This window comes from Thalia democratica, chromosome 3, assembly GCF_965202585.1.
Source record: "Thalia democratica chromosome 3, ktThaDemo2.hap1.1, whole genome shotgun sequence".
NCBI lineage: Eukaryota > Metazoa > Chordata > Thaliacea > Salpida > Salpidae > Thalia > Thalia democratica.
Genome location: NC_139167.1, coordinates 77489443 through 77510539, shown reverse-complemented (window position 1 = coordinate 77510539; position 21097 = coordinate 77489443). Strand labels below are relative to the sequence as shown.

The 21097-nt window shown below is 26.2% G+C and overlaps 1 protein-coding gene across 1 annotated transcript; it reads left to right on the top strand.

The window, feature by feature from the left end:
- The first annotated feature begins 3140 nt into the window (after positions 1–3140).
- LOC145832567 (glutathione S-transferase C-terminal domain-containing protein-like) lies at positions 3141–14759 on the top strand. The gene is made up of 11 exons (XM_082939880.1): positions 3141–3346; positions 4014–4272; positions 7592–7780; positions 8724–8908; positions 9774–9941; positions 10459–10591; positions 11309–11425; positions 12670–12824; positions 13207–13359; positions 13875–13978; positions 14303–14759. The coding sequence occupies exons 1-11, from the start codon at positions 3141–3143 to the stop codon at positions 14440–14442; spliced, it is 1809 nt and encodes a 602-aa protein (XP_082796006.1). The 3' UTR covers positions 14443–14759.
- Positions 14760–21097: the final 6338 nt, after the last annotated feature.

Here is a 21097-nt window from a genome sequence, read left to right as displayed (position 1 = left end):
CCTACATCAAGTTATTTCACAAAGCATTCTATCATAATAAAACTTTTTCAGGATATGTGTAATACATTAAGTTTTTATCTTGCAACCTACAACTCAGAGAGGTTTTTAAGCTCCTATGGCACAAGGTTTAACCAGGAATTTGATAAATAAGCAAAGTTGTTTTTTGGTAAAAAAATATCAAAGTTAGAAATAAATAACATTTTTTTCAACTCAAAAGCCGTTTTTCTTTAATACTATACTAATTTCAAAATTAAAAGCACAAATTCAGATTGATCCTGTTGATTGGATTAATAATCTATGAAACAAAGTTGTAAAACAAATTGTAATCTTTAATATGTTTTTACACAGGATAGCAAATGGTTATTGACAAATTTTCAACAGATTTCCAAAAAGTTTTTAGGTATTTCAGGATTTCTTCTAGGTTTAAGAAAGTTCATCTTTTTTTGACCATTCTTAGTAATAAATTCATCTCAAGTTAAAAAAGGTGCTTAGTGAAAGACTTTAATTACTTGATCAATACAAAGATACTAACATTTAATCTCTGTTTTATACTTTTGCAAACTGTACTATAATTTAAAACCGATTTTTTCAAAGTTATTCTCTTATGATGTTTTAAATACTTTATGTTGATAAATAGCATAAATAACCATAAAAATAGTTGTTGGTAGTTTTTATTTTATTATTATTATTATTTACCAATCTATATAAAAAAAATATTAAAATTTGAGCAACTAATATAAAATCAAAAAAATGAAAACAAGAACTAAAATAAAATTTATAAAGTATAAATATTTTAGTTTTGTTATAGCTCTACGTTTGTCTTTTACTTTTAATTATTCACTTTGCACTAGTCTTAAACAACATTTTTTAAAGCAAATAAAGTTTTATTATTGAGAACTTTAGTCTAAATCGAAACTATGAACCATAATTAAATAAAAGCATTAAACCTAATTAATGATACTTATTATAGCTACTTCAAATAAACCAGGCACAACTAATGACTTGTAATTTATACTATAAAGTAAGATTTATTATAGCTGCTTTATATACTTAGGGCATAAGACATAGTATATTTTTATTTGGTGCTGTTTTTATTTTTCTCTTGCTTTTAGTCTTCTATTAATCTAAACCAGGGTTCCCCAAAGTGGGCAGTACCACCCCCCTAAGGTCGATTTTTTCTTACAATTTAAAACTGTTTAATGTCACTCTTTCAAAATCATAAATTTTAAATAGGCCAGTATAAGTTTTTTTGTTTTGTAAAACTGAGTAGTTTAATTTCTTTGTTTGTAAATTTTAAGTTGTTTACTTTTATAGCTTTTAGATTCTTAAAAAACATTAACAAAATTAACAAAAACAAAAAACATTTCTTGAAAACTAGGGTATACTTTTAAATAATAACAACTGTACCTAACTGTACATTCTTTTTTCATAGTTGATAAGTTTTATATACCAAAGTAAGTCATTTGAAATAATTTTCTCATTAGAATTTTTTACATTTCTCAATTTTGACATAAAAAGTACTGTAATTATTGCAAACTCACTTTAAACAACTATTTGAAGTCAAAAAAATATATAATCAGCAATCTTTAATTTTAAAATATTATTCTGTCTACTTCTATTTCCCAAAAATTGTCAAAGTTTACCTAAAAAGTTTAAGTAACTTACTGTAGTGTTTTAGAAGTTTTCTTATGCCTTAAAAAATAAAAAAAGGCTTGTATTTTAAATAAGAAATAAGATTAAAGTTTTATTTAAAAGTTAAGTTTGTGGTTAAGTGGTCCTACTTATCTTCTACAACTTAGTCTTACTTTGTGGTGTTTTGCAGGGTTGCCAAAAAATCTGGAATCCTGGAAAAATTGAAATTTGATAAATTTTGAAAATACCTAGAATTTCAAACAAAGACCACTAAACAACCTGGAGTTTTAAACAACTTTTACATGTTAAGTAGTAAAATTTGATTTGACACAAAAAATCTTTGTATTAAAAACGCAATTAAAGATCCTTCAAGATATCTTTTCAATGTTGTTAAACTATTTAACTCAGTTTTTTACCTTAAACTTAATTTTAAACTATAAGTAGACTCTAAAACGTGTAATTTTAATAACTGGAATAATTTTTAAAATCCTGAAAAAATTTGATAAAAACATTTAGCAACCCTGGTTTTGTTTAAGCTTTAAGATACTTTTTACAGATAAACAAAATAATAATATGCTCAAAAATATATATCAAAAGATAGAAGCAGTAAAAGTTTAAATATTCTTTATAGAAGGTGCAACCAATAAAAGCAAGAAGACAGTTTGTAAAACATCTATACTTCTTGAATAATTAAAATTAGATAAATAGTTTTTAAAACAGAACATTATTGCACCCTTAGATTGGGAACTAAACTACCTACAAAAAAATTATCTAAGTCAAAAGTTTAGTAAAACTTAATTAATTTTTCAATAATATATATAAACATACATGTAGTTTGCTTTTTGCCTTTAAATTTTAAGTTTTTGCTTATTTATCTAGATTTAAATTTATATTGTAAAAAAGTAATCAAAATAGTAATAAAAGACAAAAAGAACTAGGCAACAATTAAAATTAATTAAACTTACTTACTATTGTTTTTTTCCTTGATTCCGCTTTTGATTTCTTTTTCTATAAACAAGTTAAGTTTTATTAAACTCAAGTTAACAAAGTTTCTTCCTGTAACAAAAATAGTTCTGTTTTCATTTTTTTAACAATTTTATTTCAAAAAAGTTTATATAACAATTAACTAAAAAGTATAATTCTCATATATGTGCATCTCAAAAAATCAACAACTAAGCTAATTCAAATGTTAACTACTTCACATTTTCAGATTTTAAATAACTGAAACTGTTTTTACATTTACAGCAATGTTTACACCTTTTTATTATCACTTCATTTTTCATTTACAGTAAACTATTTTTTATGGAAGCTATGTATATTTTTAAAGTATTTATACAATGTTTTTTGTTAGTTTTTTTTTCATAACTATCTGTACATCCTAATTAAATTAACCACCAAAGCTAACTCAAGTGTGTACTATAACATTTCTACATATCCAAATATTTGTAAACTACTTTCACAACATTCACAGCTTAATCGACATTCACAGAAAATTTATCAAACATAAAATGGAGGCAATTTATGTAGACGGCACATTGCTGACATCAACCAATGAGGAAGTTGCGAACGTCAACACTACTCAGGTCATAGGCTTGGTGGCTGCGTTCTGCAAGCCGCTTCCAATGAACCTGTTCGTTGTGGTTGATGGAAACTACGAGTCAACTGAAGACTATTTCAACCAGGTCAACTGCGGCTTTCAAATTCCACAAAACAGGTTTGTTTTTGTATGGTATTTTGGTTTAAAACTGAGTTTGTTTTTTACAACTATATATAATAACTTCTATTTCATACTTGTTTAGTTTAATGATTGTATAGTATATGTTTGGTTTGAAGCATTTTACTCAATTATTTAAATTTATTGACTTTAAAACTTAAAAGATCACCAAATAAATAAAAGTTATGTCTTTAAATCCCAAAACATATAACTAAAATAAAATTTTGTTATACTAACAAAAACTTCCTATTTAAGAAGGTTTAAAATGTATTAGAGCAAAAACACAATGTCTACAAAAATGTTCTAGTTTTTAAAATAATTTAATGCAAATATGTACATATTGTTTTATTCAGATTGAAAAAGATGCTACTGTAAACAAATACAAACCAACCAAAAAATTTTTTTAAATTTTAATATTTATATTATGATTTTAAGTAATTTTAAGAAAATTGTAAAGTTTTTTAGAGAAAGCTCTCGTTTTTATCAGCATGCAATTTGAGTAAACTATATTTACAGTTTTTGAAACAAACTAAGCTAATATATATTTAAATTTATTATTTTGTTTACTTTTTTGAAAATTTTTAGAATATTTAATGAGTTATAAGTTCAAAAATTAAATGTTAAAATACTTTATAAAACAAAATCGTTACACTTTATACACCTACAGGTTCAACAACGTACAACTGATAACCGACCTGCCGGCAACAGTTTCTGCGTGCAAGCTGCCGGTGCTGGTGAAACCCTGCAACACGTACCTTGTGAGCGGCATGTGCCACATACTGAGGTACATGGTAAAATCATCTGCTCATGAAGATGAAAGCATCATGAAATTATTGGGTTACAAGCATTCCTGCTTCAAGTGCTCGAGCGAGGTGAGCAGCAGGACCTACATGTGCGAGGTTGCAGCTTCAAACTACATTGATCAGGTCGGTTGAAAGTAAAAAGTATTTTTCTTTTTTTTGTTGTTTTGAGGTTGCAGCTTCAAACTACATTGATCAGGTCGGTTGAAAGTAAAAAGTATTTTTCTTTTTTTTGTTGTTTTGAGGTTGCGGCTTCAAACTACATTGATCAGGTCGGTTGAAAGTAAAAAGTATTTTTCTTTTTTTTGTTGTTTTGAGGTTGCGGCTTCAAACTACATTGATCAGGTCGGTTGAAAGTAAAAAGTATTTTTCTTTTTTTTGTTGTTTTGAGGTTGCAGCTTCAAACTACATTGATCAGGTCGGTTGAAAGTAAAAAGTATTTTTCTTTTTTTTGTTGTTTTGAGGTTGCAGCTTCAAACTACATTGATCAGGTCGGTTGAAAGTAAAAAGTATTTTTCTTTTTTTTGTTGTTTTGAGGTTGCGGCTTCAAACTACATTGATCAGGTCGGTTGAAAGTAAAAAGTATTTTTCTTTTTTTTGTTGTTTTGAGGTTGCAGCTTCAAACTACATTGATCAGGTCGGTTGAAAGTAAAAAGTATTTTTCTTTTTTTTGTTGTTTTGAGGTTGCAGCTTCAAACTACATTGATCAGGTCGGTTGAAAGTAAAAAGTATTTTTCTTTTTTTTGTTGTTTTGAGGTTGCAGCTTCAAACTACATTGATCAGGTCGGTTGAAAGTAAAAAGTATTTTTCTTTTTTTTGTTGTTTTGAGGTTGCAGCTTCAAACTACATTGATCAGGTCGGTTGAAAGTAAAAAGTATTTTTCTTTTTTTTGTTGTTTTGAGGTTGCGGCTTCAAACTACATTGATCAGGTCGGTTGAAAGTAAAAAGTATTTTTCTTTTTTTTGTTGTTTTGAGGTTGCAGCTTCAAACTACATTGATCAGGTCGGTTGAAAGTAAAAAGTATTTTTCTTTTTTTTGTTGTTTTGAGGTTGCGGCTTCAAACTACATTGATCAGGTCGGTTGAAAGTAAAAAGTATTTTTCTTTTTTTTGTTGTTTTGAGGTTGCAGCTTCAAACTACATTGATCAGGTCGGTTTGGTTGTTAGTATTAAATTTATTTAAAACTGAAGACACTTAAAATAAGTTATATACAACATACTCATTGTAATTTGGTTTTTGTTGTTTTGAGGTTGCAGCTTCAAATTACACTGATCAGAATGTTGGAAAATGAAATACCATTAACAGTTTTTATTTTGCAAAAAAAAAAAAAAACTTGGGTAAAAGGTTTACTAACAACTTATCTGTTTTTTTATTGTTGTCTTTTCTGTTTGTAAAAATTGCAAAGTTTTGATAAATTTATATTTTGTATTTTGAAAAAAAAATAACAAGTACATAAAAGAATTATTTTAATTGAATCTGCCAATTATTTTGATCAACACTTTTTTAGGTTGATTACAAGTTTAGATTAGTTAATTTTCTTTTAAAACATGTAGTTTATGTGAAAGTTGGCAAAATCAACTACATTGAATATTTTTTTTTTATTTACATGATTGTAAAAAAACCTGTAACAACCAGGAGTTAGAGAATTTTTGAAAAAAATAACCTTAAATTTAAAACAATTTTTGCATGTAAAATAGAGAAATTTAAATTTGCTATCAACAATTTATCTTAAATATTATTTTTTTGTGTTATTTAAATGAATTTCGGTATGAAACACATTTAAAGTAGCATTTTAGTATCTTTCAATATTTCTACACCACTGAAGACAATTGTTTACCTTAAATTTAACTTTATACTAGAAATGGACTAAAAAACTTGCACTTTCAAAAACTAGGAAGAAATCTATAAAACCTGGAATATATTTTCTAAAAAACTTTGAACTGACTATAAACTTTAAACTACATTTTGTATAACTTACATTTTATCAAGCCTGTAAATTTCTTACTGTGTTTTAAATATTTTTAAAGTTATTTTTTTGGTTTTTTCTTACTACAGTTCATACAGTAAATTTGTAATTTGAGTCTCAAATTGTTGGTTCAAAATGTTTTTTGAAATTTTGAATTGACTTTTTGATAGTTTCCTTAAACATCTAAATTATTTTTTTTTGTTTAATAGAAATTGACTTAACACTGAACACATTTTGAATATATAATAACTAAACAGTTAAACTGAAAAACAATCATAAGGTTACAGTCACAATTTTTTATCCATTTATTTGTTTTCCGCCTTTATGAGTTTTATCTTTTATGTTGATTTGTTACCACAACTAAATAAAACTTTTTGAACACATAGTTTTCAAAAATAATTTAAAATCCTAATGCTTTGAATGGCAGATTATTAACAATAAAGTAAATTATTGTATATACAGGGTTGTCAAAAAAATTAAAAACCTGGAAAAACCTGGAGTTTGACAATTTAGACTTAAAAACCTGGAATTTTTAAAATTTTTTACATGTTATGTAGAAAAATTTTGATTTGACACAAAAATCTACCATATAGATAAAAAAAAAAATCATCAACAAATTTATTTTTAATTAAAAAATACATTTAAAGTAGCTTTACAGTATATTTTCAATGTTTTAATACTATTTAACACAGTTTTTTACCTTAAACTTAAGTTTAAACTAAAAAATAGACCCAAAATTGTGTACTTTAACAAACCTTCAGGAAATTTTGAAATCTGGAGAAATGTTTCCAAAAACATTTTGCAACCTTGTATATAATTAAACTTATTAGGAGTAAAGTATAAGTCAACAAAAATAATTACAATAGTTTTTAATAAATAAAAAGTATTTATAAATCACTTAAACATCTAGAAACTCAGATGCATTTTTTACAAAAAAGATTTATAAATTAATTATTAATTTAATATTAGCATTGTTGAAAAAAATTAAATTCAAATTTTGTTAAAGTTTAAAAAAGTTTTAGACTGCAAATTTACAGAAGTTTCTTGGTGCAGAACTTAATACAAACTTTAAAACTAAAAAGGTAAATATAATTTACATCTTATATCAATGCGACAACTAAAAATCTTTAATGTCTGAAAATACTTTTGAGTAGTCGTACTAAACTTTCAGATTTAAGTTTTTGATTCAAAGCCATGTTCATTTAGCCCAATGTGGGAGATAGTTTATAGAAGTTATTAATTAGTAAAGGGGCAACACATAATAAAGGGAGGCAGTCATTTTTTGATTGCCAAGTGGCGATTGTGAAGATGAGTTTTGTAAACTTTGCGCTAAACTCTTAAGTAAAGCTTTTAGTTTTCAACAAGTAGCCCGTAATCTACAAAATTAATTGCGTGTAAAAATTAAAATAATGTTATTTTTCACCTTGCTATTCAAATTGAATTTAAAAATATTTGTATGTTTAACAAAAAAACAACCTAGGAATCGATGCAAACGCATGAAAAACCAGCGTGCTACCTGCCTCAAGTGATGCAAGATTTCGAAGATTTGTTGAATCAACCGATAAAGATACACAACATGGACAAGTACCAGCGAAAGATACTGTCCAAAGTTCAGGAACACCAAAGTCACAAGATGAGACCGAAAAAACAGCAGAAACTCGATGAGAAGGTTTGAATAAAAAGATTATTAAGTTTACTTGTACTAATTTATGAAGTTTATTTCTTATAAATGGTAGCCTACCCTTTTTTTTACTAAGACACGTACCTTGATTTGAAAAAAAGCCGGTTAATCATGAAAAGGTAGGTAAAGTATTTTGTGTAAAACTGATATTTGACAAAATATTGTTTTGCTTGCAATTTTTGGATTTCATTTTATACTATATTTTATTTCTTTAACCACTAAAGTTTAAGTGGTCAAATTATTTTAAACACATCACCTTTTTTTAAATGCTAGTCTTAAAAATCTATATTGACCAGTTTTTATAAACCAATTTTTCAATATCTTCTTTTACGCAAAATCATTGGTTTCTAAAGTAAGGGGTCTGATAGCCGCCCTTTTGGGAAACCCTGCTGTGAAATTTACATTATTTTGTAAACTGTTCAAAATTTAAGTAAAAAAGAAAAATTAGTTTAAATAATTAAGTACATATATTTTATAAAAATAGTTAATTTAAATGGTGCATTAACAAGCTAATACACTAGAAGCAAAGACATTAAAGTTTGAATAAAAATTAATATTATTTAGCTACAATGTAAAACTGTATGAAATTTTGTTTTCACGTTATGATTTCGAAGAAAAAAAAAAGAATTTTACTACTTATTTATTTAAAGTTCTATTATTTGTAACAATTCAGTACCTAAAATTCAAAAATAGAACAGAATTTTACTCTTTATAATTTATTTTTAGAATATCGTTTATATTTCTTAAAAACTGACTAAATATTACATGTTTGCAAAAGCAAAGAAAGCTATATTTTGTACGATGTTTTACTTTCAGATTACATTTTTTTAAAATCAAAAAGTTATTTCTATAAACTTCAATATTAAAACTTTGAAACCAAGCAAAAGTTTTTCTGTATATTTTCTAATACAAACATTGTTTATTAACAAAGGCAAAGAAAGCGCCAGCAGTCGACACTAAAGACCTTCCAGTACTGAATCACGTGTTTGCAGACGGCATAGACTTCATGCTCTCTGACGTTTCGCTGATACCCTGCGTGCACAACTATCTGTTGAGGTACTTTCCCCAAACTGAGATCAGAGAGAGGACACCTCTGATAACCCAGTGGTATGATAGGTTGGTGTTTGTGTGTTTAAGTAATTGTAATTCTGTCATAAAGTAAAAGTATGATCACTTGTGATGAATCTGCTGTTTCACTTACATGCATTTAAAGTTTGAAAAAAAGCAAATAACGTTTTATGAAAACAAGGTTTTGAAAAATTTTAACATATTAATAAGTGTTTTAAAAAAGTAATAGTTGTTTTGTTATCATTAAAAGTTTTTAAATATTAAAAAAATATATCAGCTGCACAAAATATGTAAAATTAGGTTTTGATAAAACATAAAAAAAACAATAAAATTAAGCTTATAATAAGTATTTTAATTAAATGTGTGTGACCAAGAAATGAAGAAAGTTATTAATGAATTTAGAAAGTATAAATTGAAAGTTTTTACTTGTAAAGAAAACTGTTCTCAAGAATAGAACGATAAATTTAATAAAAAGTAATAAAAAAATCCTATGAACAATTAAGTTGTACTTTTTATTAAACAATCTTATACAATCATCGCACAGCAGTTTTCAACAACTAACAATAAAAAACACTTGCCAGAAATAAAGTTCACTGTAGCTGTTTAGCCAAATGTTTTTATTATTTTAAGAGATCAATGTTTTCGTAAGAGTATAGTTTTCAAGAAATTTCTAAACGATTGTTTTTGGCAGCTGTGATACAACCCCAATGGTCTTTAACCTTTTTTTTAAAGCTGTGTAAATTATTGAAAACAAGTTCTGTGCACACTAGACTATAAAAAACATGATTTGTTACTTTAATTTAATACTTTTTTTGAGTGTGTTAATAAGTGGATAATTTGTTAGTTTTTATTGTATTTAGCTTTTTCTAATGCACATATCGTCATAACATTTTAATATTCAAACAACCAACAGAATACAGAAAGTAGCGGGCGTTTTGGAAGCGTTCGAGCTGTGCAAAGTCCAAGTGTTCTCGTTCAGGCCCGCCACGTCCAGGGACTTCAAAATAAGCAAGATGGACGGAGAATACCAGCTGCTGGAGTACAAGAAGGGAAAGAGACAACCCCATCAGAAGCCTACTAAGTTTGTATTGATTCTAAAAAATTAAACTATGAAAAAAAATCTGTAATAGAAATGCTTATTCTTAATTTAGATTAAATTGAGAGACTTTCAGAAAAATTGGTTTAAAACTGTAGAATAAGATATATTTCTAATGAAATAGTTTTTTCTGTGTTTTTTTTTAAAGTCCTTCTATAAGAAACCTATTGAGCTTTCCGACTTTGTACCCTCATATCTCAAAAACTAATTCAAATTTTACAAAATGGTATAAAGTAACTGTTAGCTCAGTTAAGGATCTTTAAAACAAGGTCAACATGTGAAAAAATGCCTTACCCTCTATGACCTTAATTCCAAAAACTTGTCAAGTAATCATTTTCCCCCTAGAAATCATTATGTAATGTGTATATAAGATTAAATTTGACTAAATAAATATTTTTTAAGGCTTATTTTACTAATTATTACAACACTTTATTTGAGTCTGTTTAAAATGGTAAATAACTCATGTTAAAGTAGTCTCTTTCCTATTCAAGCTGTTTAACAGGCCACTGACGATAAAGCGGGATTTGAAGCAGGTGCTGCTGAAGACCGGAACCGAAGTCACTTTCGACAATTATGACGTCACAGACATCAACCTCGACTGGGAAAACTTTCCTGATGAGACACACCCTTGCACTGTGAGTTGGTAGACTGTTTGGAGAACAAAACATAGATGTAGTTTCTTAATTAATTCAATAATTTTCATACATAAGTTGTTGGTAAGCCGTTATTCAACAAAAATAAAAGTTTTTATTTTACTATTTGAATTTAAAATCTTTTTTTTTGTAGTAATCAAGTATAATTCAATACAAATAACAATAAAAATAAAAAATTGTTAGAACCATCAACATATTTAATCATATTTAATCAACATAAAAATCAGTCACAGTCTTATACAAGCACTTTGAAGAGATCATTCTTCTATTAGAAAACAAACATTTTCAATTCTTATTCAAATAGATATAGATTCAAATAGATCTATTTGAATAAGAATTGAAAATGTTTGTTTTCTAATAGAAGAAAGATCTCTTCAAAGTGCTTGTATAAGACTGACTAATTTTTGTTGATGGTTCTAACCCTTTTTTATTTTTGTTTATCTAAAATTCAATCCTTTCCGGTCTTTAAAATCAAAAGAGGAAGACTGCCTTCATCCCATTTTAATTTCCAAATAGCAATGAGGTTGCAAGTTTTAAATTCTTACTTTACAATGCTGTAGTAACTTATTTCACTTTGTAAAAATTCTTAAAATTTCGCAGTAAGAGAACTCCTTACCATTTTGAAACGTAAGGCCATGTGAAAACATTACTATGTTTTATCAGTTTGTTTAAAAACCATAAAAATATTTAATTTTTCAGGGAGAACTAACAACTCTGAGAGCGAGGAGAAAGTGCCAGCAGATAGAAAACCTGGTGCACGGGGTGAGAAAAGTGTGCAAACATGGAGACACCATTGTTGAATTCTGCTGTGGTGGGGTGAGTTGTTTGGAATTGTAAAATAAATGTAATATAACATCTTTAAAACGTGGTTAAATAGAAATGTTTTTTTATTTCTTACTAATAAACTCAGGGTCATGTAGATATAACTTTTGTTTAAATGATATCAGCTATTGTAATATTCTTTTTTTGAAATATTTACTGCAATTAAATGTTTTAGTTTAAAACTTATTTTAAAATTTCTACTACTAAATTGATAGAAATCTGTTTTTGATTAAAAAAGTCGGTGGTTTGAACTTATTTTGCTTGCAAATCATTGTGTTTACAACCACCTTTTATTGAAGTATTCAAACTACTAGTTCAGTGATATTTTCAATATCATATTATAAGATTCTTTAAGTTAAGTAAAGTAAATTTCTAGCCAGTTTTTTTATAGTATATTTTGAATATTTTAAAACTTTAAAGCACACGTAGGTATACTTATTTAATGCCAACCATTATGAAAGATTTAAAAAGTTAGAAAATTATTTACCATTTTATTTTCAATTTAATTTGACATTTTAAAATTGTATTTAATTTTACAGGGTTAAGTAGGTATAAGCTCGCTTGGTTGATGCGCTTATTTTATTAATTTAGTGTTAATTTTTTTCAAACTGTTAGGGCTACGTAGGTATAGTGCTCGCTTTTCTGATGCGAACTACCTAAAAATTTATAAGAACAAACTATTAAAAGTGTTTCTACAAGTTTAATATTTATTTCATATAAACTTCAAGGGCCACGAAGGAAAAACTGACAAGTGTGTTAACAAAGTTTTTCAAATTATTAGGGCCTTAATAAATATATAGTTAAAACCATTAAAAGTGTTTTTATCAATTTAGTGATAATTATTAGGGCCACGTAGGCATAAGCTCGCTTATATGATGCGAGTCTTCGAAATAATCTATTAAAAGTGTTTTTATTAATGTTTACTTTTTATTATCAATAAAGTTTTTATAAATTAAAGGGCCACGTAAGCATACTACTCGCTTTTATTTAATATTTATTTCTTATAAACTCCAAGGGCCACGTAAGAAAAACTGACAAATGTGTTAATAAAGTTAATTAATAGGGTTTATTATAGTTATAAAAGTGTTTCCATCAACTTAGTGTTTATTTTTTATAGGGCCACGTAGGCATAGTGCTCGCTTACTTGATGTGAGTCTTCAAAATAAACTATTATAAGTGTTTTAATTAATGTTTATTTTTTATTATTTTGTTATTAATAATTTTTTTATAAATATTAGGGCCACGTAGGCATAGTGCTCGCTTACCTGATGCCGGAGTGCACAGTGGTGTTGCTGGATAACAAGGAGGAGTCGTTGAAGAGAGCGCACATGAGGGTGGAAAAACTCAAGCTGAAAAACGTGCTCATATACCACACCAACCTAGGCTACTACACGTTAGTTTGAAAATTGGTTGTTTTTATGAATGTTTAGTAGAAAATAAATATAGTTATATATAATGTTTGCACCCCAAGCTGAAAAACGTGGTCATATACCACACCAACCTCGGCTACTACACGTTAGTTTGAAAATTAGTTGTTTTTGTGAGTATAGTATTTAGTAAAAAATATAACCAAGTTGTTTAAAATGTTTGAAAGAAAGTTATGTGAACAACATTTTAGTATCAAGTTACCTTTTTACGTAACGAGGATTTAATAATAGTTTTTGTTTTTAGAAATATTGACTAATGTTCAAAATTTTTATAGTTTTGTTAAATGTTTTTTCAAACTATTTGATTCTATGGACTCATAACAATCGGTAAAGCGAGTTTCATTTCAGGGGAAGTTTTGACGTGGGGGTGGCACTGCACGCATGTGGGGTGGCAACCGACATGTGCCTGCACAAGTGTTTCCATAGCAACGCTTCGTACGTCATGTCGCCTTGTTGCTACGGAAAAATAAACAAAACTGACGACATATCGTATCCGCAGAGGTTGCATTAATGCTTGGTTTTTATAAAGTTTTGAAAAATGTTTTTTATCTAAAATGTTTGAGTAAAAACTAGAAGTAAATAAATTTAAATGTTTTCTACTATTTTTTGTTTTAAAACTCTCTTAATTTTTTTTAAAGGTTTGTCAAAGAATTTTGTTTCAACTTGATAAATTAAAAAAAATTTTTTAAATTGCATCAACGATAATTTTATGTAGAATACAATATCAGAAATTTAATATAGTTTTATCTATAAAAACTTTGTTATACCTTTGTTGTCAAAAACTAGGCTTTAAATAAAGCTTTTTTAAGTCTTTCATACATACTGATCCATATTCTTATAATGAAATACTACTCTTGTGCATATCAGTTCAATAAGTTTGTTTAATAACAATTTTATCCTAAAATTTAACCTGTTAACAACTTACTAATACTTTACACTGTAAAAATTATCTATGTAACCAATAACAAAAAAGAACTTCTCTACAAGTATGTATTTTGCTATAATATTTTGCACAGTAAGAATTACAAGTCGAAGCAAATAAGTTACGACGAATTGAAGCTGTTGGGACAAGCCGGAGACCAAACTTGCTGGGACTTCGACAAACAACAAGCCATCGAAGGTCTGTCATGTGTACTAATCTGTTGTTTAAAATATGCATTGATTTTTAAGTTTTAAACTGATAAACTCATCTAAAAAGCTGTGGAATATTTTAAAATACTTAAAAGTATATTTAAATTTTGAGGAAAGATGTGTATTGGATTGGTAGATGATAATAGAAATATTATTTGTACATAGTTTTTTGACTTTTTCAAAATTTATAACCAATAATCAAACACTTTCATAAAAAATTGCACGCCGGTATAAATATATTATGTATATATATATATATATTTATTTATTTTATAAATATTTACTTAAATTTAATGCATCTATATTTTCATAGGAAAGATGTGCATGGGATTGGTGGATGTGGATAGGAACGGCGCAGCAGAGGACAGGGGTTACCAAGCAACACTGAACACTATGATGCCCGTGGAATGCACGCCCAAGAACAACATGATAGTAGGAAAGAGTTGTAGATGAATTATGTAGGAATCGATTTTAGATAATTATTTTTGTTTTTAGAAAGTTTTGAGTTTTAATTAGTCAATTGTACTTGATGAACTATGATTAATTAAAAAGGATGACATCAAAAAATTTTGACGCACTTTTTGATTTATTACATTTTTAAAATCTTTTGAACTTTAGCTAATGTTTAATGCCAAAAAAGTAAATTTAGCTATTTTGGTTAGTTAGCAAAATATTTTTGCACCGTGAGATTTTTTTTATTAATGTTTAAATTAAATACTTAAAGTTTTTATGTAATGAGCTTTTTAGTTAAAACTGATTTTCATTTTATTTCACAAACACATAAAAACATTTTAATTCTGGTACACTACAATTAATATAGATGTATGTATTTAGGCAAATTATTCATTTGATTGTTATTTTTTTAATTGTGTTGTTAATAAGGTAGTTTAACTAAAACTGTTTTTTGAATTTCATATTGTATTTATATATGAGGTTAGCAAGTTTTGTTTAAATTTTAAAATAATTAACTAAAAAGATAATTTTGAATAACAGTGCTGGTTTGTATTTTTTAAAGTAAAGTCGAAATGATAAAAGTAAGTTTAGATACAGTTATTTATAATAACTTTTCTGTTGATAAATTTGTTGTTTTCAAATAATTTATTAATTTAGTTTTAAATTTTAAAATAGTTATATATACAGGGTTTCCACTTTACCTGGAATTTGAGAAATTTTGAAACTAACCTGGAAAAACCTGGAATTTTGATCAAAAATCACTAAAAAAAAACTGGAATTCACATGTTCAGTAGCAAAATTATGATTTGACTTTAAAAACCTATCATACAAATAAAAAAATTTGTCATCGTCTAAAACTATTTTTAGTAAAAAATATATTTAAAATAGCTTTAGCTTCTTTTCAATGTTTTTATTAACACAGTTTCTTACCTTAAACTTAACTTTAAACTAAAAATAGACCCAAAAAATGTGTACTTTTAAAAACACGGAAGAAATTTGGAAAACCTGGAAAAAATTTTGAAAAAACGAGTGGCAACCTTGTATATAAAAACTACCATGTGTTCAATTAATATAAAAAATCTTCTGTAGAACTAACAATTACTTATTTCAAAATGTAAGACAAATTACCCAACTACTTTTCTACACATATAAAAACACTAATTATTTATAAATATAATTTAATAGCTTTTACTTGTTGTTTTTTACAATGTTATTGCAATACAATATTATTAAAAACCAACAAGGTTTTTTTATTCTAAACACAAATATATTTTTACAAACTTTCATCAGTGTGATACAATTGTTACAGATAAAGAAAAGTTTAAACTTATATAGCCTTATAACTGCATGAAAAATTAGTTAATCAAGCAAAATACGAAAAAAAATGTAATTAAAATTCTAAACAATTATAATTAGCTAAACAAGGATAATGAATAATCAAAGTCTTTCTGCTTCGTCTTGATTTTTTTACTTTTTTTTAAATTTATGAAATTCTGCAAACCTAACACTTCACATTATTTGTAAAGTATATCTATGAATATCTGATCTATAACCTTTTATAACTATTGACGAAATCTAAACATTGAAATTCTGTTTTTGATCAGTTGATCTTTTTTTTTGCTTTTCTGTTTTTTTTTCTCAGCTTATATACCAAACTTTCAACAAAATAATTATATTTAAAAAGTTTTAGAAATATAAGAAACAATAAATAAAATTACTAAATAATTTTTTGTTTTCGAAAAATAAAACCTTAAACACGTTGTTGTAAAATACCATTGAGTTTAAGAACTTAGCAAAAAAATTGTTTTTACAACTTTCAATTATTATATTACAAAGAATACTGTTAAAAAAATATTGCTTTACTTTATTAGAGATCCCTAATTTATAACTTTTTTTTTCAAACTCAAAAGTTTACAGAAACTTATTGTTTTATCTTCAAACTTGTACACAAGTTAAGAGTAAAAATATTTATCATAATGTTTGTAAGAGAGACTAGTTTTGTAAACTCTGGATAATTACAAATTAATAAAAAATTCACGGAAACGGGTCTAAATTGAACGAGAACAAAATTGCACGTTGCCGAATTTGCACGGATTACATTTTTGAACAGGAGTTAAAAATACAAGAAATTAAAGATAATTTAATGAAATAAAAAAAGTTACTGACCGAGGGTAAGGGTAACAGTGATAGTAAAAATAAATTAATTGAAATAAATTAATAAAAAAAAACTACCGACTGAGGGTTAAGTGTAATAGTAAAAAAATAAATTACCAACCAATTTATCCTCTCGTGCAAAAGTGTCTTCGTGCAACTTTGTACGCTCGTGCAAGTTTCACATCATATCGATATATCAATTCATATATCGGACTGTTTTTTGTGTCATGACCAGTTAAAAAAACACAATATGTTGGGATATAATTAATTTGTTTTGTGGAAGTATACTAATACCAAGCTAGTATATTAAAAAGTAAAACGAATAAATTTTGTTTTAACAATCTCGATAACAGAAGAGTATTTTTTGAGCACTATGTCCCAGGACCAACTATACTGAGCGTCTTTTTTTTAGTTTATTATAGAACTAGAATATATTTAAAGAAATAGTAAAAACTATTTCTTTTTATTTTTTTTTGTTATAACAACACCAAGTTTAACTAAAAAAGCTCATTAATGATAATAAAGAGAAAAGTTGTATATGCTTATAATTAGTTAAGTTATGAAAATTATCAAGAAAGACTTAAATAAAAAAGCTAAATTCTGGTAAAAATTGTTTAAGCGAAATGAATATATGAATAACAATTTACACAGGGTTATATTTTTCAATATTTCTTATTTATTTTAAGCTTTACTGTAACATTGTTATAAGAGGTGAAACTACAAAACAATTAAAATATAAAGTTGTACATACTATCTAATAACAATAATTGTCACTACTATATAAAGCTGTTAGTGTAGTAATATGCTAGTAATGACTAATAACTAACTTTTTAAAGAATAAAATATGAAACACCAGCGTATATTTTTATATTTAGTTTTTATATGGATGTAGAAAAATCAATTTTATTTTTTAAGAAATATGTACTATAAAGAATATTTAATAACCTTTATTAATTTGTGTAAGCAAGTAAACTTACAAGAAAAAAGCTCTTTGTATTATATCTTATTCTAAAGTTTTTTCATTACAGGTCCTAGACATGACGTTAAACTGTTTTGGTGCATGACTCGATAACCGAAAAGTTTTTTCGTGCACAAGGTCCTTGGACCAAAATTTTTTAGTGCTTTTTGTTGACCAATAAATAATAACTTTTATTATTACTGTTAGTTATGCAGAGAAAAGACTAAATTATCTTTATCTGGATATAGTGGTTTTGAAATCCACAGTCTGCCAAAACCATAATACCAGACAAAAACAACTCCAAAAGGTGTCACAGTTTCTTTGATTCTCAAAGGCATCTACTAGTAGTAGTTTTTTTTCTGATGTTTTAAAAAACTGAATATACTTGGATTTTTGTAAACTAAGTTGCGATAGCTAATTTTTGTTTTCTCAAAGACTGTCTCCAGACGTTAAAAATTCTAAAAGTGTAGTTACGTAGCACGAAAGTTTGCACAAACTATAAATTTTATTTTGTTAACAACTTTTTGGTTCATTGAGATAATTAACAAAAAACTTTACAACTACTTGGAAAAATAAATCAATGCAAATTGTTAATGTTTTATGAAGTAATTAAAAGTCTTGAATTGAAAGTTTTAAAACTATATTGTTACTATTTTGTTGTAGCAGGCTTAGCGCTAAATAGTCTTTCGATAAGACCTTTAACAGTTTAATAAAATTAAAAACAGTGTTCAATACATCAATTGAATATATTTTGAGTAATTTTAGACAATGAACATTTTTTCCTAAATTGAAATTTATACTGAAAAGAGACGTGAAAAAATATTGGAAGTTAGCAAATCCTCAAATTTGTTTATGAAAAAAAGTTTACTGATAAAAAAGCGACCTGTACACATCATTTTAGCTATCATATGAGCATTTTTTGTTATCTATATTAAATAAGACTACTGCAATAACAACTGCAATGTGTTTTAAACTAATTATAGCTTAAGTTAAGAAATTAAAAATACTGTTTTGAGAAACAAAAAGTTGTTTCGGGTTATACGTTTATGCTATGTATTTAAGTTTCTTGTCCAAAACTATTACAATTTTAAAACTAATAGTTAAAATAAAGGTATTGTTGTAACTAAAGTAAAAGAGTTTTATAACTTACTGTTTAAAAAAAGTTGTAACAAATGTTTATATTTACCAAGTTTTACGGTTTTTATGTAAAATTAGAGAAGTAAGTAATAGTTCAAGGAACAATATAAAAGCACTAGTTGTATGAAATTCAACAACATGTTTTTTGCAAGCTTGTAAGTTGTTGCAGATCTTTTAAATAATAATTTATTTTGATCATTATGGTTTAACACTAGTACGTTTATGTTTAACACTGTTTATTCGCCAAATTTTAAAATGATATTGAAACAAATCAAGTTTTTAGAACAAAACTTACACCAATACTTTAAACGTTTTTTGTCTTAAGTTTAACTCTGGTGTTCTGTAAAACTTCTATTTTAAATTCTATTAAAGTATACCCATTTTACTACTATATCTAGTTGATACTTGTATTAATTGTATTAAAAGTTATATCATTTAAAATATTTCTGACTTAAAAAGCTAGTGGTTCTTAGAGTTTTATATGTGCTTAGCATTTCTAATTTTACTTAATACTTAGAGCCAATACTAAACTTATTTAGAAAAAAAAGAATACATAAGTATCTGCTGTAAATTGAAAGTTATATTTTAAAAATTATTTTAATGTTAAATTTTATTTCATACTAAAAAGTAGTTAGCTTGTTATTTTCTGAGTTTAACTTTATTATTGGTCATCTTTCGTTCTTAAGCTGTGTATGTCATACTATATCACATAAATATTTAATATTTATGTTTTATATAAATGTTTGATAATTATAATTATTAATTTAAAAGCACTTTAGTCCGTTTTTATTTTTTTAAAGTCTTTGAATAGTATAACACAAGTAGCAACATATTTATATGGTAAAATTAAAACGTTCTATAAGTCTCAAAAGTAAGATTAAAAGTTTCACATTAGATAAAAATACGTTTAAAACTAAGAAATAAAAAGTTAACATTACATTGAATACAAAAAAATCAAAACACCTACTTGATTCGATAAGAAAACAATTTCAATTTTTGTTATGAGTTTTTATAGGTTGCAAAAATTTATGTTTTACTTTGACACTAGCAATAAGAGCCAGTAAAAACTTAAGTAGTTGTAATAAAAAAAAATTATCTGTATTAGATTTAATAAAGTACTTTAACTACAATAAGGATAAACTTAAGCATTTAAAATATAAAGTATACAATGTAATACTGACCAACAAAAAAAAGTTCTGAATTGTTTAGTTTAAAACAACTATTAGATTAACACATTTTTAAACTGTAAAAATATTAAAATAGGTTTAAGTAATCACAAACCATCAATTACACCTCTTTAATCCATGAAAAGTATCAGTCTAAAAGCTACAATCTACGAGGCTTTGAAATAAAATGTTGGGCTTGGTGTAGAAAAATAACAACAAACTTTTGTCCAAATACTTTTACCTTAAATAGTGAGTTCAAATTCAAAGATGTATTAAGTTACTTTCATGCTTTAGTTTCATAGAAAATTTGTTAAAACTTTTTTTTTTAAGTAGTTAAGTTTTTTAGCGCAGTATTTGTTTTTTTTGCAAACTCTAATTCGAAAGGTATTGCAATACGGTCGCTTCAAAAAGTTTGTACAATTTTATAACTAGCTTCGAAGTTATTCTTACCTATGCAAGTTTAGAAGAATTTTCGGTGCAACAGTTCAAAATATGGGAGATCTAATTCAACTTTTAATAAAACATTTTTCAATTATGTATTTCATAATAAAACACTTCAAAAAATGTGTCAATAGTGATAGCTTCTTGATTGATAACACAAAAAAACATATTGATAAAAACTTTGCACAGTTTAAAACTACAAATTTAAAAATCTTACTAAAATGAATTGTTCTACCACAGCAAATTGTAATAATTTTATTTCTATAAAAATTGAAAAAAATTTAACTCAAAAAGATTAGTCTCTCAACTTTATTTTGTAGATTGTAATTGTATGTCTTGGATTGTCCCTTTGCTTAAAGTAGAAGTCTGTAGGCTTTTTCACGAACGGACCATATTTATAGCATTTTTTTTAGTTTAACACATCAAAAGAATGAAAAAAAAAATCGATTACCTTTATACCATATAGTCAGCTTTTATGCCTTTCAAAAATTTTATTTTAATGTATTAAAGGAAAAATAAAAATTAAATATTTGTCTCCTCACAAACATAAATGAGAATATTTTTTAAACTTTAATCATAAAATAGCTTAGTATTGCTGTATCTAAATTAGTTGGTTTTCATTAAAAAAGCGGTTTTAAGCCAGGAAACTTTGCTTGGCTGGCCACATTTGGTCCGCAAACCGCAGTTTATCAGCCCTCTGTTTTTTGTATAACTTTGCACAAATACTAGGTTTTGTTTATTTCTTATATAATAAAATACTTGCGAAAGCGAAAATACAATGTCTAATAAAATACTTCTG